Source organism: Triturus cristatus, chromosome 7 (assembly GCF_964204655.1).
Source record: "Triturus cristatus chromosome 7, aTriCri1.1, whole genome shotgun sequence".
Taxonomy (NCBI): Eukaryota; Metazoa; Chordata; class Amphibia; order Caudata; family Salamandridae; genus Triturus; species Triturus cristatus.
In genome coordinates this window covers 1,475,986,393-1,476,002,711 of record NC_140590.1, presented here as the reverse complement: position 1 = coordinate 1,476,002,711, position 16,319 = coordinate 1,475,986,393, and the positions used below count along the sequence as shown (strand labels likewise).

Below are 16,319 nucleotides of genomic sequence, written 5' to 3'. Positions count from 1 at the left end.
ACCCTGTGCAGACGTTAGTAGGGATGCGCCCAACATCAACAAAGAATAAACACGCTAATGCTTTTCTGAATCTAGCCCTGGTATTGGCAGAGTGTGGAATCGCCATGACGTGGTAATCTGCAGCAGCACCCCATTGCAGAGATGGAAAACTGACCTGCTCATATAGGCTTAGGCAGAAGTAACTGTCCAGTCTGCCATATAGCATCAGGAGAAGGGGCAATAGAGATATGATAAGTTGGATGGTTTTATTGAATAACTAGAAAGCAAGTCTGATGATATACATGTGACCCACACTTATGTCCACATTCCAGGCACAAGTGGCCCATGCCTGGCGAGTGACTGTGACCTTCAGGGATACCTAGGAGTTGTAAGGATGCCGGGGCCATTGTCCCCCAGAATACGAATGTATGACATTGAACTTGCTGGCCCTGAAGTTTGTGTCTGTACCATGAGTTGTTTGTCAGCCCAAGCAAATACTGATCTCAATGATAATGTATCTGGTATATTTGACTGTCCCCTGACCACCCTAATAACCAATAACTGATTGCTTACCTTGGTTATTTGTGTTTTTCTGAAAAATACAATAAAGATATATATATATAAAACTTTCAGTAAAATGAGTAGTTTCCCTATTTTGTTTGGATTAAGTTAACGGGACATCCTACCTGGAGAAGGTGGGAGTCTAACTTGTAAAAGGGCTGTCCTCAGAAATAGAGACTGCTTTCTACATGTGAGAGAGATGGACACTGAGAGTAATCCTTCTGTACTTATGGAGCAGGTATCCTTGATTAAGTTAAGTTGTGGATGGCTGTGCTGAGGTCTCTACATAGCATTGGCTGTTGTCTCTGCAGTTTCTTTAGCATCTGAAGTTACCCTCAGACCATTTCAGGCTTAGGTCACTCAACTGTATCATTACTGTGTCTTTGTCATAGACTAGTGTTTCCCAAACTGATCTGCGGACCCCCAGGAGTCCTTGACATATTCCCAGGGGGTCCGCAGGCGGCAGTTTTAAAAGCACTGCAAAGTTCCTTGTATAATTAGCAGTTTTCAGGCAACAATAAAAGGGTCAAGATAACGCCAGTGATTAATGTACCTGCTGAAGAGAGAAGAAAGTTTTGGCAGCTTTGACTTATCTAATGTAGCACAGAGGGTTAATATGCCTACTGCAAATAACGTGTACCGTGCATTTTAAAAAACAGTATTTTATGAACATACGTCAATGAGTTACTGCTTTTGTCACAGAAATTCTTTTGTTACTGTGCACTTCATAAGCGACAATCGTAATCTAGCACAGTGACCTATAAACTGTCTTCAAAGAGCTGCTTGCAAACTGCATAGTACAAGTTAGTAATGTATGTTTTTCCCAGTCTTTCATTATCCTACTGCTGCTCAAAAGGTTTATTTGGGTAGAAATACATTTATATTATTAAAGTCAATGCTAACCACTGTATTATGTTCTGAATCCTGATTTTGTGCTTCTCCAGACCAAGCACTCTTTAAAAATGCCTATCAGTATGAATTACGTGAATCCATTACCTTGTAGTTCTCTTTGCTTCATGTAATATTTTCTATACACTGATTTACACTTATGATTTATTGTCTCTATATGTATGTGATGTAAAGTGCTCTGACATCCTACAATGGTATGAGAGATGCTATAAAACAAATTAAATACATGTGACAGAGGGGCTATGGAGGGATGAGAGGCACTGGTGGAGGGTGATAGTAAGGGAATCATTGAAGAACCCCAACAAAGATTGTCGTATCCTGGTGCATAGTAAGGTCATCATTTACTATTCTTTAAAAACGAATACAATTCAATATATAATGATAAATATGTTGTAGATGGCACCATTGTTTCCTAACTTTTCTTGGGGGGAGAGCCTTACAAATCCCTCTTTGTAGTGGTCAGGCTCACTCACTGCACTTGGTGTGCACCGTATGGGAACTGGTCTGAAAACAGTTGCCAGGGCTGCTTTGGGTTTCCAGTCTGGCCCTGGCAGGAGCAGGTGCCGTGTACTGCGAAATAAAACCAATCATTTAAACGTTAGTCACGGAGATGCAGCACCAACCTTCCCATAAACATTTTGCTTTTTTTGCAAATTCTTTCAGTATAGAATACTAAAATCCTTAGTAATTTGAATATTTGTTTTGTGTTCACATGTGTTTATTTTTTTTGAATTACTGTTTTAATGTTTGAAATTTAAATCATACAAATTGCTTGGGGGTCCCTGGCTTCTAGTGGTGACTCAGTGGGGGTCCTCAGGAGTCAAATGTTTGGGAACCACTGTCATAGACATTTCTTGTGCTTTGAGTTGTTCCTGGTGGCAGTGAGTCTCACTCCTTCGAGGATCCCTATGAAGTATGCATCCTAGGGTACAGCCTTGAAATTATACTTCCAGGTTATATGGAAGTTTTTAATAGAAAAAAGTACTTGTAAGGTTCCCTATTTTGACACTGCGATTGCTGTCCTCTGCCAATGATTCTGGGATAGTGTAGACCTTGGAACAGCTGAGACAACCGGCAACCTCAAAATGGTATTGGGACCATGGTTAGTTGAGACACTTGAAGCAGGGATTGAGCAAGACACATCTCTGATTCTGAATCATGGAGAGCTGTAGGTCAGAGCCGGGCCTGCAGCACAGGACGCACTAACAAAACTGGATAGAGATAAACTAGGGACCTCATGAAAGGCTCACCTCTATCACAATCAGGGCCAGACTGGCCGTAGATGGCACGGGGCATTTCCCTGGTGGACAGGAGGGGTCGAGACGGTTTTCTGGTCTTTGGGAGGCGATTTTGTCACTGGGGGCCGGTTTCGCAGCAGTGCTGCAATATCGGGCCCCAGTAACAAAAGCGGAAGTGGTGCTTTTTATTAACACCCCCCACCCGCTGGGCCAGTTGAGCAGCAATCTGCCAGGGTTGGTTGTTGTTCCCAGTCCGGGCCTGATCACAAAGGCATGCTTTATGGTGACACTGCTGGAACAGGCAGAACCTTTATATCAACCTCGGCAGTTACTACAGCTTGTCATCCTGTCATCACCCTGACATAGCGCTTAGAAGCAAATATATTGTTAATATGACAGTAGAGGAATGGCTCAGTGCTTAGTTTGTAAAAGAATAAGTGTGACGATTCATACTATTCTAGGCCCCAAAGCTATAAGAATGGCTTGGGAGGCAGGTATTAGTTATTGTATTAGTTATTGTAAATGTACCCTGAACTACTAAATGGCTGTTGTGCTCATACTTAAATTAGCCAGACAGTGCCACCATGTGGCAGACTGTCATAAACCCTGGTGCTGTCAATTAGGTGCGGTGCCGGGCACCTGCAACCACTAGCTCAAATTAAGCCCTGAACAGGTTGCTATTTCATGGAATGATTAGGTCTTTGCAGTGAAAGAATCCAGGACGTATAGTTTTGCTGTAGGGTTCTGATCATCATCCATGCATAATGAATGACAGCTGGTGCTATCTATAACATGTAAATCGCATTCAGTGTTAGGCAGTAGTCATCAGTCACAAGAATGGGTGCAAAATAATAAATTCCTGTTTATATATTTGGAAATGCATATTTTAGTGACATATATTTCCTTGTCTTGGCAATTGGTCCAAAGGCCTCACTAGACATGTTGCTCTTGACATGTGACACTAGCATTTTACAATTGTAACATTTTGTTTTTGGTTCAACAGAAGGTAGATCCACAAACTTTTTCATAAGGTCTTCTCAGTGCAGGTTTATTTACCTCTGCATTTGGTTATAAAGTGAATCTGGCAACCATATTTGGTGTGGGTCAATTGCTTCTTAAGTAAATAGCTTCTATTAAATTGCAAAGTGCTCCCGTATCCAAGATGTTTTGTTCGCACTGTATACTACGGCACATACATAAATGCAAAAAGTTATCAGCAAATTCTAGTTCGATAAAAAGGTTGACTGGTGATAAATGTGTCACATTGTTACTTAAAAACAACCACAAGGTTGTAAGTAAATATATTGTAGCTAAACATCTTATTGCTTCAATCATTTATTATGGACACGCATTTTCAAAGTACTTCATAGCAAAAAAAGACATTAAACAAACTACTGGCCATTGCTAAAATATGTAAATGATGTTTCCTGATTCTAGCAGTGCAATTTATATTATTTTTTTTTCAATATTTAACAAAGATGCACGGGTTTTAACTCAACAATGAGACATACCATTCAGATTCAGGGGCAGATTTACAAGAACTGGCGCATCTCTGCATATTAGCAGAGATGCGCCAGTTCATTTGCGACACGTAAAAAAACCCTTGCGCCACCATGGATGCTTCGCATTTACAATGTACGATGCAACTCCAGCAATGGTAAGGAATGCCCATTCCTATCATGCTGCATCACTCCTTACCCCTGCTTCAAGCAGGCGCAAGGTTTTGACGCAGTGGCATCGTAAAAGTGACTCTTTTACAAGGCTTTCTTATGGTGCAACGCCCACCCTGCATATATTATACCGGACCCAGGTATAATGTAGCGCAGGGCTTTACAACGTGACGCATATCCCTAAAAGTGTCACGTTGTAAATATGTCGCAACGCGGCACATTGTTTACGATGCTGCTGCGTCACAGAAGTGACACAACCGCGGCGTAAAGTTGTCGCAAGGGGCTTGTAAATCTGCCCCTCAGAATTTAACACAACAAATTCCATGTTTGTTGTTTTTCTACAGCAACCTTTGCTGTTCTTCTATCCAACTATATATTGGCAGATTTGACCTGCCAAAATTAGCCTGAGCCGATGGGAAGCAGATGGTGCCCAATTTATCACACATCTTTGAATTACGATGATCAATGTGCAAATATTGATTTTCGCATGGATCAGCATTTGACTCTTTATTCGGAGTCAGGCCCAGAGTCGTAGCTCTGTCTAGTCATGGTCGTCAAAATATGTTCTCCAGATTTGATCTAATAAGTCCTCTTCTGCCTTCTCTTTTAAAGTAGCATGATCAATTCCAGCAAATTTTGAAACTTCTGAATTGGAAATGAACCCTTTTCATGTCCCTCTTCTAGATATGGCCTCCAGTCACCCAATTTAACCTGATATGTTTTAGGAACTTTCACGTCTGGAACGAGGGCTGGTTCACTCGGCCGGATTTGGGATCAGCATATGATGGGTGGCAGGTTCTAGATGCTACACCTCAAGAACTAAGTGAAGGTGAGAGAAAGTATTTTTTTCCAGTCTTTATGTCTTTCATGTGTAACTTGACAAATCACGAGACTATGAGTGTGCATTGCTGAACTGAAATGTAATATAACCTTAAATCCTGCCCTAGCAGCCTATACCGGCCATTAAAGGCCAGCTCCAGTGTTAAAGACCCAAGCCGAAGACCTTTAACAAGAGAGTGGGATTTTGATGCCAGTATAGCCCAACTACAGAGGGCTATAAAGCTATTACAACATTCCACCAATAGAGGGCAGAATGTTCTAACAAATAAAGCAAAGCCCTCACGGAGCCCAAGGGGTTGACATCCCTTCGGCTCCGTGAGGCCTGGTGTGAATGATAACATTGGAATGTTGGCGCTCAGGGCGTCTACTGGCCATTAGAAACCCGGAGCACTCCATTGTTTTCAAAGGCACTCCCAACATTCCAATTTCCAATAATAATGTGAATATTGGAGTATTTAGAGCACCATGGAAGTCAATAGAGTGATTCTGACCCTATAATGGCTGATTTAGACCTTCACCTACGACATTTCAATGTTTGTCTTTCAGTTTCTTTCTGTTTATTTTAGAACATTCTTCCCTCAGTGGATGGAATGTTCTAATAACCCCATAGACCTTCTGTCTTAGGTTATAGTGGTTGTTAAAGGCTCTCATTATAAACCCTAAGCTGTGGCTCAGGGATATAACTCATTATCAAGGCCTTCAACAACCGCTGTAGTCTTTGACAGCAAGCTATAATTTTATATTATTAACAACTATAATGAAAAAGGGAAGGCTTCTAAAAAGGCACAGATTCACAAAGATTTTGTGTTAAGTAGGTGCTACGTCCTCTTGGACCACTCTTAGTTTAATAAAGTTATATAACAGGAATACTTCTTGATTACACATGGTCTACTCCTGGTCTACTCATATTCTGGAGAGAATGTCACAGAAAACATCTCATGATTTGGGCCCATTGAGCAGTGATTCTTAACCTGTGGTCCGTGGACACCTAGTGTTCCGAAATTCATACTCAAGGTGGTCCACAACCGCTTAGAAAAGTAAGTAATACTGCCAAATGAATAAGGTATATATAGATGCAAAATGTATAATGTTTTGTACATGTGAAGGAATTTGAAATTGGAGGCTAAAAACTAAGGTCCTGATTTAGTATTCAGTGAAAGGGTTACTCTATCACAAATGTGACGGATATCTTGTCTGCTGTATTACAAGTGCCAATGGACTATTTGCACCTATTATACAATGGTTGGGATATCTGTTGCGTTTGTGACAGAGTAACCTGTCCTCCAAACTCTAAATCAGGCCCTAAGTTGGTATGCTTTGCTCGATTCATAGGAGAAGCATAAGTACAGCAAACAGAATATAATATGCACAATGGCTGGTATGAACTGAAGTGCTGTCAAAAGAGAGAATGCATCAGGGTAAAAAAGAGATGGGCTAAGTTTAGCATGTAACTTCATATTTTAGAATTATTATCCTCATATAGAAAAGCCCCAAACTTCTCATTAAAATGTAAGTTTTGATTTTACAATACTTGGTTATGATATTTCGACATAGATGAATTTGTTTGACGTGTACTTGTTTCTGTATTTTTTTTCCTTGGTTTGAGGTTCAAACTATAAAAAATGTTTAGGCCTGGGTCCCCGGCATTAAATAATTACCCAGTGAGTCTCTGTGGACTAAAGTAAGTTTTCAGTGGGGGGTCCCGGGATTCTAGTAAATATTCAGTGGGGATCCACAGAAATCAAAAACTTAAGAATCTCTCCCATAGAATACATAACAATTGCTAAGGGGGCGTGTAGGGAGGTTGCTAATTAGGCCATTCAGAGGTTATCTTTTAAGGAACAAGCATAGGCCCATAGAGCTGATTATAGATATGCCTCTGCATTATAGGTGGATGCAGGTCTACCCCATGTCAACACTGGCGCAATGGTGCATGCCTTAGTCCACATTGAAATAAGTCTGTGTCAAGCAGTGTTAGAATTTCAATAAAGGTTTGCCCAATTTTTTGATTTTTTTTAACAATGATCATCTGGCCTTTAATGTGCCAGGTTCTGATGTACAAGAGGTGCCTATTTAGTCATTTCTTCTATTATTTAGGAACTACATTTGTTGTAGTGGGCTTGCACTAATTCATATTCAGGAGTATTGAAAGAAAAGTACAATACTACCTACATGTTGATTAATGGGTGGGGAGCCCACAGTTGCACGATGATATTTTTCTATAGAGGATTCAAACTCCATGCCTTGATAGGAACCCACAAGTAGGACTTACTCTGCAGAAAGAAAGGAAACAACACCGCAAAACAAGAATTGGCTCATCTTGAGGTCACTACACTCATGATGTAGGGAAGCAGAGAGAGGGGCAACATTTCCTACATCTGGTACTTGGGCTGAGCATTTATCATACCTGGGAATAGCAAAAGTAACAGCGCATATCTGTAGAAATTCAATCCCTGCCTGCAGCCATAAAGAAATGATACTAGAGACCAAGTGGACATTTCTCACACATAACAAAAAAACATATATACAGATCAAGCATATTGGTGATTGACATGCACTTGCGGCAATTAAAATCATTAAACTTTCAATGAACATTCACTATGCACACATTCTACATGTGTCAGAAATAACATTACTCTCTCAGTATACTATCTACACCCTCTGTCAAAAAGTCTGTATATATCCTATTCTAAGACACTAGAAAGGCCTATCTCTATAGATGGGAAAAAGTTTCAAAAACAAGTTAAGATTTGAACTAGTCATTATATATCCTGAATGTATATATTCAAAAATATTGCTTCCGATGGCCTGTTTTAAAATCCTATACTGTTATGGATAAATATTGAGATCGTGACTTTCCCACAAACAGCAAAATTTCAAAAGGTTACCCATTAATGAGTTGTTTTACAATATAAGTCCTCTTAGGAGTTTCAGACAGACAGGTTTAAACCAAAGACTTGTCTAGTTTAGAGTGAAAACAAAATGATATTCTCTCAGGTTAGAAAAACTAAAGCCACCTTTTTGAAAAGTAATCATCAATTTCTTCAGAGATACTGATAAGGATTTCCTTGGGTGCCAGTTCAAACTTGCCATCTTGTTCTTTTCAATTTTAGTATAAAGGTTAATCTTGCCGGGAGCACATATATTTTGTAAAATCAATGGTATCCTTGATATAGCATACATTTTTATAGTGGTACCTTTTGCCAAAAATCCTAGATTTAGTTTGTGCCAATGTTCACAGCTACTCCAGGATCAGCTTACTGATAAGTTCATTAATGTTGAACATTTTAGTTACCCCTCTCTGGATTTGTATGTATATCATTTGTGTGAGCTGCCATTGGAATTGCATGTCAGAGTATTCATTTTTTTGCTTGTCAGTTTTTAAATTCTGGTGTCTTACTTCAATTGATTGTATAACCTTGCAAGCATCCCAATTAGTTCAGCAGTTCCAGTAGTATTGGTAAGGATTTTCAGTAAATTACTTTGTTAGGAACATGTCTTATGATAACAATAAGAAAGAATTCTCCATATTCCTTATTTTATCATGTATAATATTGTTGTCAGGCCTGGAGGCTATCACTGAGGGCACAAGGGCTAACTTAAATATGAATTGAGACAATAGGCACTCTTGTTTAGTCCTTTTACAGGGGAACTAGCATCTATAATGTAACATTTACATCAAGGTTTGCTTTACAATCACTATACATGGCTTAGATGCTATTAATAAAGCAATTCCGCCGAAATCATTGTACATAACTTCTCAAATAGATATAAAAGGTTAACATTATTAAATGCCTTTTCCGCATCTAAAACTATTAAAAAGTGATGTCTTCCTTTTGATTTTCTACAGTAAAGTAAATCTCACATTTGCCTTGTTATCACAACTTAATGTGCCCTTATTGTATAAAACCCTTTAAATCTGTGTCAATCAAAGGAGTTATAATTTAACGAAGCTGTTGCCTCATATTTCAGGTGGTATTTTGACATCAAGATTTGTTAGTAACATTGGTCTAAGGTTGGCTCAGTCTTTATAGTTTTGGTTTCACTTTCAAAAGAGATTGTTACATTGACTCAAGACATTATTATGCACTTATTTTATAGTGATACAAGCGTGGGTGCTGTTTCAACCTTAAAGTGATTGAAAATCTATATGTCAAGTTACAGGGACACTGACTATTTTTTTAACGTAGTCCCTTATCTCACTTACATCTAGAAAATATATAGGAAGGCATTATATGTCCACAATGCCAAGGTCTTTCTCACGGTGAAGGCGCACTCCTTAGAAGTCCATATTTTATTCTGCTTTTTTTTTTAATATGTTGTGTTGCCATTTTGTAAAGTTACATTATGTTTCATTACTTTATGTTATGTTGTTTTTCAAAATGTATAATGTAAGGTTGTAAAGTATGGACAATTATCTTAGGTGTGATACATTAATTGAGCAAATCTCATATGTGCTGGATATGGTGGCTGGTTATCTTTTGATGCGCTATAAAGAGAAAAACACAATATTCATCACAGTGACTCCTTGCCTCACACTGAAACAACCTCCCATCAACCTGATAGGGTTTTAATAATGACTTCGAAGGTGATCAGAGAATCTATATGCTACTCAAAAATAAATCTTAGTGGGTCTCCAAGAAAGAAGAGAAGGAGCGCGGTCTACCACTTAGTAAGACTTTTGAAAGCTTGAATACATTTGAACAAACAAAGGAGAATCCCAGAATGAGAATCTGTGGAGAGTAGTGAGCTTTAAAAGTGGCAGGTTTAATGGATACATACCATTTCCTCACTTGCTGTTTGTATATTCAACATGTAATTGCAGTGTTTCATCATTTACCATTTACTCGCCATTCTCTCGGTGTGCCCTTTGTATCATTTCATTGTCACCATTTCATAGTTGTTTATTTACCTTGCGACTTTTACCACACCTATTTGTAAAAATAAAGACTCCTCTAAAACCGTTAACCTCCTTAGCTTTAACCTGCTACATATAACCCCTCACCTTTACATTCTTAACCACTTACTCTTAACCCTCAACTTGCCCTGAGTCCCTTAACTTTACATGCTTAATAAATGATCTCTTACTCTTAACCTCTTATCCCCTTATTCCATACCCTTACCCCTGATCCTTAACCCCCTTTCCCTTAGCCCCATAACCTCACACATAACCCCTCAAATTTACACCCTTAATCTTTTGTCCCCTTATCCTCACGCCTGACCCTTCCCAATAATTCCTGATCCTTAACCTTACCCTCAATCTGTCCGCTGTAGGACTGTCAAACTTGTAATTGTCCCCTTAATTTCTTGCCATCTGACCATTGCCTCTTACCTAAAACCCCCTACTATCTTACCCTGAAAGATTTATCCCTTAACCCCTTAACCTTACCTTGTACTCTAATCCTCTAACCATTCTTACTTCTTATCCTAACACGGACCCTCATATTCCTCCCCTAAAACCCCTTTACCTCATACTCTTAACCCATTAACCACATGCCCTAAGCCAATCTTAATTCCAATACTCCGACCCTTCAGACTCACCCCTTTACCTTTTTCGCATACACCCTTCCCCTTATATTTACACTATTAAACCCTTATATTTACCACCTTACCTTGACCCTTTAACCCCTTACCCCAATCCCCTCACCCTTTCTTCCTTTACATTTAACAATTACCCTTAACCCTATACCATTCTAAAAACTATTATTAATATAGCATTGCTTATGTATTTTTCATTATATGATTTACTGTGACATGACAAACAATGAGATGGCCTATTATGAAATTAGAGTCCTACATGGAAAGTTGATGCAATCAAATGTTATGTTCTTAGTTACACAGTCTGATTCTTTCAGGGATTTGGGAGTTGCTCTTCACCCTCAAAAAACATAAAAAGTATTTTCATATACACCTCCAGCAGTCCATAGTGAAATAGTCCAGGATTTGTGTGTTCTCCTATAAGAGCATTACAATCAGCACGGATGTTGGCTCACAATCAACATGGAAATTATGGCAACATTGTGGATTTCTCAGCACAACGTCCTGAAAAATCGGTCAAAGAACAGTATGTATTGCAAGCTGATTAGTCAATGTCACATAGCCTTTCATTTTTTAAGTCTGGAAAAACAGAACTGCTGTTGTCAATCATATATTGTTGCAAATTATTTAAAATATAGACAGAGTGGACTTTGCCTTGTTACCACAAGCTATTATTTGTTTAGTATATCATTCCTCCCTCCTGGAAGTGCTTCCAAAGGAATGTATGAGGGACTATTTTACATTTAAAAAGTACACTAAATCATCACGTAGTTTGTCACACACAATTCTTTATCTACTGCATTCACTCCATAAAGCGCCCACTACTTTTTGCTACTTTTTCCAGAGCACTGGTAAAACTCAATAGAGGTAGCTTTCATATGATAAGCAGCATTTGCACATGGATTATATGTCAAACATTTTTGTGAATTTCTTTGTTTACTTTCATTGACAAATTAAAGCACACCTATCGGCTTTACTGAGGATATTAAAATATCTTTGATTCTACATCCACCTCATTATCTGCCCTGCCTCTATAATTGAATGTGATATCTCAGAAGTATGTTAGAATGAGTTTCTACTTGGAAGAGGCATGCTGGAACAATGAAGGTAAATCAAATGTTATAATCATAGGGCAACAACAAGTGAGCCAGAGAGGTTACACTGGCAGTGTATGTTCCAGACCCGGTACACCAACACAGAACAGTAAATGTAGAAATGCTTGTACACCAGAGAATATCGCTACTATATCATCCCAGCTTAATTTCCTGACCACTGCATTACCACAGTACATCACAAGGCATTACATCATTTCATGTAAGTTAATTAAGGTTAAAGGAGGTTTAATAATTAAAAAAATAGAGCAATGGAAAAATATTTAAACCTATAGATCCCTAAAGTTTCCCACGTTCATGTGTAAGTAGCTCATATTGTCCTGATTTATTCTTTGCATTCTGTGACTTGGGAGTCTAGATTTTAAAATCCACAATATGCCTCTTGTGTTCCAGGGTTAGCCAGAATATCTCCAAAATTATATTATGGCAAGGATGGGATGATATTATGTGATGACTATAATTCTGAAGTCCACAATATGTCATTCTTGGGGACCATGTTCCTAAAATACCTCAGCCTCCTTAGCAAACATGTACAGCAGACACCCCACACATGCTCAGGCCCACAGCAGTCACTCAGCAGACACACACTGTCACACTCATACTACTTTCACTCACACCACATTCCTCTCGCGCACAGTGACTCTCACATTCATCTCACCCCCCAACTCAGTCACACTCTCTCCTCATGCTGGTTCATATACTTCTCAGTCCAACACATTCTTCTCACACTTATATTCCAATCATAGGAGCTCAAACTCTGCTCACACATACTTGTCACTCACACCACTTGCACTTTCACACTCATAAATATCTCTCACCCAGCTTTCCACACACTCTTCTCATCATGCTCACTCCTCTTTTCACACCTTCAGTCCTCTCATTCACACTCACCGTTCTTACCCACACCCTCATTCATACTCCTGTCACTCAGTTCTCTCACTCATGTTACCACTTATATTCCTCTCATTCACACTCTCAGATTCTCTTCACAACTGCAAACACAGCACTGGGTCAGTTGACAGCTACCCAACAATCTAAGCAAATGGCCCCATCGCCCATCAACTAAGGCCATTGGTTAGGCTGAGAGGAAACAAATATGTCTTAACCCTTGGGTGTGGAGGGGATGAGAAAATACACAACACCCCCACCTTTGGCCAAGGTGGGGTGGCAAAAGATATCAAAGTCCCTGCTTTTGTGAAACACACAAAATGTTGTCCACCGTTAGGCTTTGTAGGAGAATTATAAACATCCCACATTTTTTTTTCTTAATCTCTGTTTGAGATCCATGGAAGAGATTAAAGACATCATACACTCTTCCACAAAGTGGAAAGGAGTAACAGCAAAACTCCTTTTGGGCAAGATGGTGGACTCAAATATATTTACCATGCCAGTCCCCAAGAGTTGGGTGGGTCAAGCACACCCCTCCTGCTTCAGGGATATTGAAAAAATAAACCTCCTGACGTAAGAAAAGCAGGATGGATTAACACACACCATCTCCACGCTTGAAGCAGGGGCGGTGTTAACACAATCTACCCCTCGCCCGGGGACAAGGGAGGAGGCTTTTGATCATTTTCAAATAAGGAAAACTGGGGGCAGGAACTAATACATTCAATTTCTGGCAGGGGTGGACGCTTTCAAAATAAATTAGAATATTGTTAAAAATTGCCCATTTTCTATAACACAGTTGTAATGGTGGTATTTTCTCACCAAATGTTTTAGTAATTCTGATCTTTGGGAATATCAGGAATAATGAATACATAAATGTTACTACCTCATTGCCCTTTATCCAGGCATGCGATGGGTGATAAAGAACATTCCCTAACCTCGGGCAAGGCAGGGAGAGGCCTAAAAGCAAATACAAATCTTTCCCACTCTTGAAATTAAAGGGCAGTAAAAGAAAACTCCATGCCCCATCCTTGGGCAAGAAGAATGAAAAAATATTCCTCCATCCTAGTCCGAGGCAGTGGACTTTACATTCATCACCCCTACCATCAGACATGGAGGGAGTGAAGGGAAATATCCCTCACCGCCATTGGGCATGGCAGGAGGTATTGAGGGTGCCAAACTCACACCTTGCTGCTTTGGACAAACAAGGGGATAACGAACACCCTCTGCCTCATTTAATACAATATTTGCAGACATCAGGAGAGACTAAAAATCCTCTTAAAATCCCCATCACCAGTGATCAAGGCCGTTGGCCGGGTGCTAAAGGACATCCCTGCCCTTGACTAAGGTTGGGTAACAAATATCTCCCCCCTTTGGGTAAACCACGTACAAAGAGACACAACTCCATCCCATAGACAAATACCTCCTATTCTTGGGGAAGTTGTAAGATTTAAGACATTAACTTTCCCTCACTGTGACAAGGTCAGATGGGGCTCACACACCCCATGACGACAGTTGAGCAAGCCTCGGTGGTTACTATATCCTGCCTACAATGTGCTAGCAGAGGGTTAACATCACCCCCAGCCTTTGGGCAAAGTGATGGTATAACACCCTGACCATGATGGATATGAGGAGAAACATATTTTCTATCTTCTTTTGGTAATGCAGGGGGTGATACTAGCCACTCATGCACTTGAACAAAGCCGTTGTGAGGTGTGGGCTTAATATGCACACCCTCGACCTAGACAGAGGTCTATCCCTGCACTCTTGGTCCAAGTTGAGGGGTAAACATTTGCTTACTGGTAATCTTCATTACTGTTGTTCAAGTCTTCATCATCACATACATATGTAGGCCTTGCACCCACTTGACAGACTACGTTTTCCAAGTTAGATATCAGAAGAATTTTAAATATTTCTAGTGAATGCAAACCCTTATGTCATGAACCCTTCCCTTCTTCCCATAACATCCTGCTATATCCAAGCTTATAATGGTGTTGAAGGTGTATCTATGGAGGATAGTAAGAATCCTGACTGTGACATGGAGGACTAGTGCTAAAGTATTAAAGGTTACCAATTAGTAGAAGTTTATTACCACAGTAACTTTCCTCCTCGTCACAGTCCTTTACATGTTGAGGATCTACCCAGGTATTATACATAAACACAAAGTGTGAATTATAAGGTTTTAACTTAATGTAATTTAGCAATTACCTTATTGCTGATTGTAGAACAGTAATTCCACAATTTTCCCAATCACTGGAAAGGAAGTCCAAACGATCATGAAATAGAAATGCTTGTGGGGTAGTCATGATAGCTGTCCTTTATATTCCCTGCAACGACACCCCTGTAGTTTCTTCCCAAGTAATTGACACATCTCTTGTAAATTTGACTTTTATCTCTCCTGGGACATCCTGATCCACTGATCGAAATGCTTGAGCTTTATCTTGCCTCATGCAACTACTCAAAGTAGCTGAGATACTTTCTTGCCTTGAATTGCTGGTCCATTGGAGTCAAAGACCTAGACATCAGCGGCTTCTCTGCTAAGGCAGAGGAGCGCCGCTTCACTGCATTTTGAGCATTGGAAAAATGAAAATAAAATGATAACAACATTATACTATTATCATTATATTTTTCCTTTGTAAGGAAGGTGTACGTGGTGAGTGGAGCTTGGCTGTCATCACAGCCAGCAAGGGGAGGAGTGGTGGGCACTTAAGTGCACATGACGGTTTGGCTGGCTGTCTTGGGCCGGCAAAATTGTCATGCACACTGTGCATGTTCCCCACTAGGCTGTAATATGCAGCCTGGTGAGGAACATGCACAGGCTCCCACTGCCTATCTGAGCATCGAACCATAGTGCTTGGACCAATCTCAATGCTGAATTGCAGCATTGTGATTGACTTAGTGGAGCCTGGGTGTGCTTCCTGCTTCAAGCAGGAACAGAAGAGGATGACGCGAGGCGGTTGTCGGGCAGCAAGGTAAGGAATCTTTTTATTTATTTTTCTTCTCCCCCTGCCCACGCTCCACTCGTGCTACACGGTGACAGCTGCCACTGGACCTAGAAAGCCCTGTTTTACCCAAGTCAATTATGAGAGATATCTTGATATCTAAAGAGTCAGGCATTCTTTGAGATGCATTCAAAACCAACAAGACAATCTCTTAAAAATAGTAAAATAGAGTTTTAAATTTGGGTCTACAATTCGGATCAACATGCAGGGCTACCCTGTTTGGAAATAATTTAAATGCCCCTAACTCTCTCAGTCTCCTTGCTCAAGGTAGAGCTATAAGGATGGCTACTTTATCTCCCAACCAAAAAAATCTTTGCATCTTCAAGGGTCTCATAAGAGTTCTCCTGAAGACCACTCATGCCATTGTTAAATCTCAAGGTGTGAGAGGATTTTGGATGACTGTTTTCCTTGTTCTAAATCTCTTAAGTGTAGATACTAAAGAGATCCTTTGAGATGAAACCTGACAAGGGCTCCTGACAGCTCTTACTGCTGTCCCTTCGGCTTCTTAAGTAAAGGTTGATAAACCCTTCAAAAAGCTGTTTTTCAAGACTGCTAGGATTTTCATTGATTCACATTTTACTGCAT

At 39.9% G+C, this 16,319-nt stretch overlaps 1 protein-coding gene across 1 annotated transcript in view; it reads left to right on the top strand.

The window, feature by feature from the left end:
• Positions 1 to 373: 373 nt before the first annotated feature.
• The window catches only part of LOC146812206 (protein-glutamine gamma-glutamyltransferase E-like), a 189,924-nt gene continuing 173,978 nt past the window's right edge, over positions 374 to 16,319 (top strand). The window contains exons 1-2 of the mRNA XM_085615144.1: positions 374 to 433; positions 5,042 to 5,186. Of these exons, the coding sequence (XP_085471270.1) occupies positions 374 to 433; positions 5,042 to 5,186 (205 nt within the window). The remainder of the gene's footprint in view (positions 434 to 5,041; positions 5,187 to 16,319) is intronic.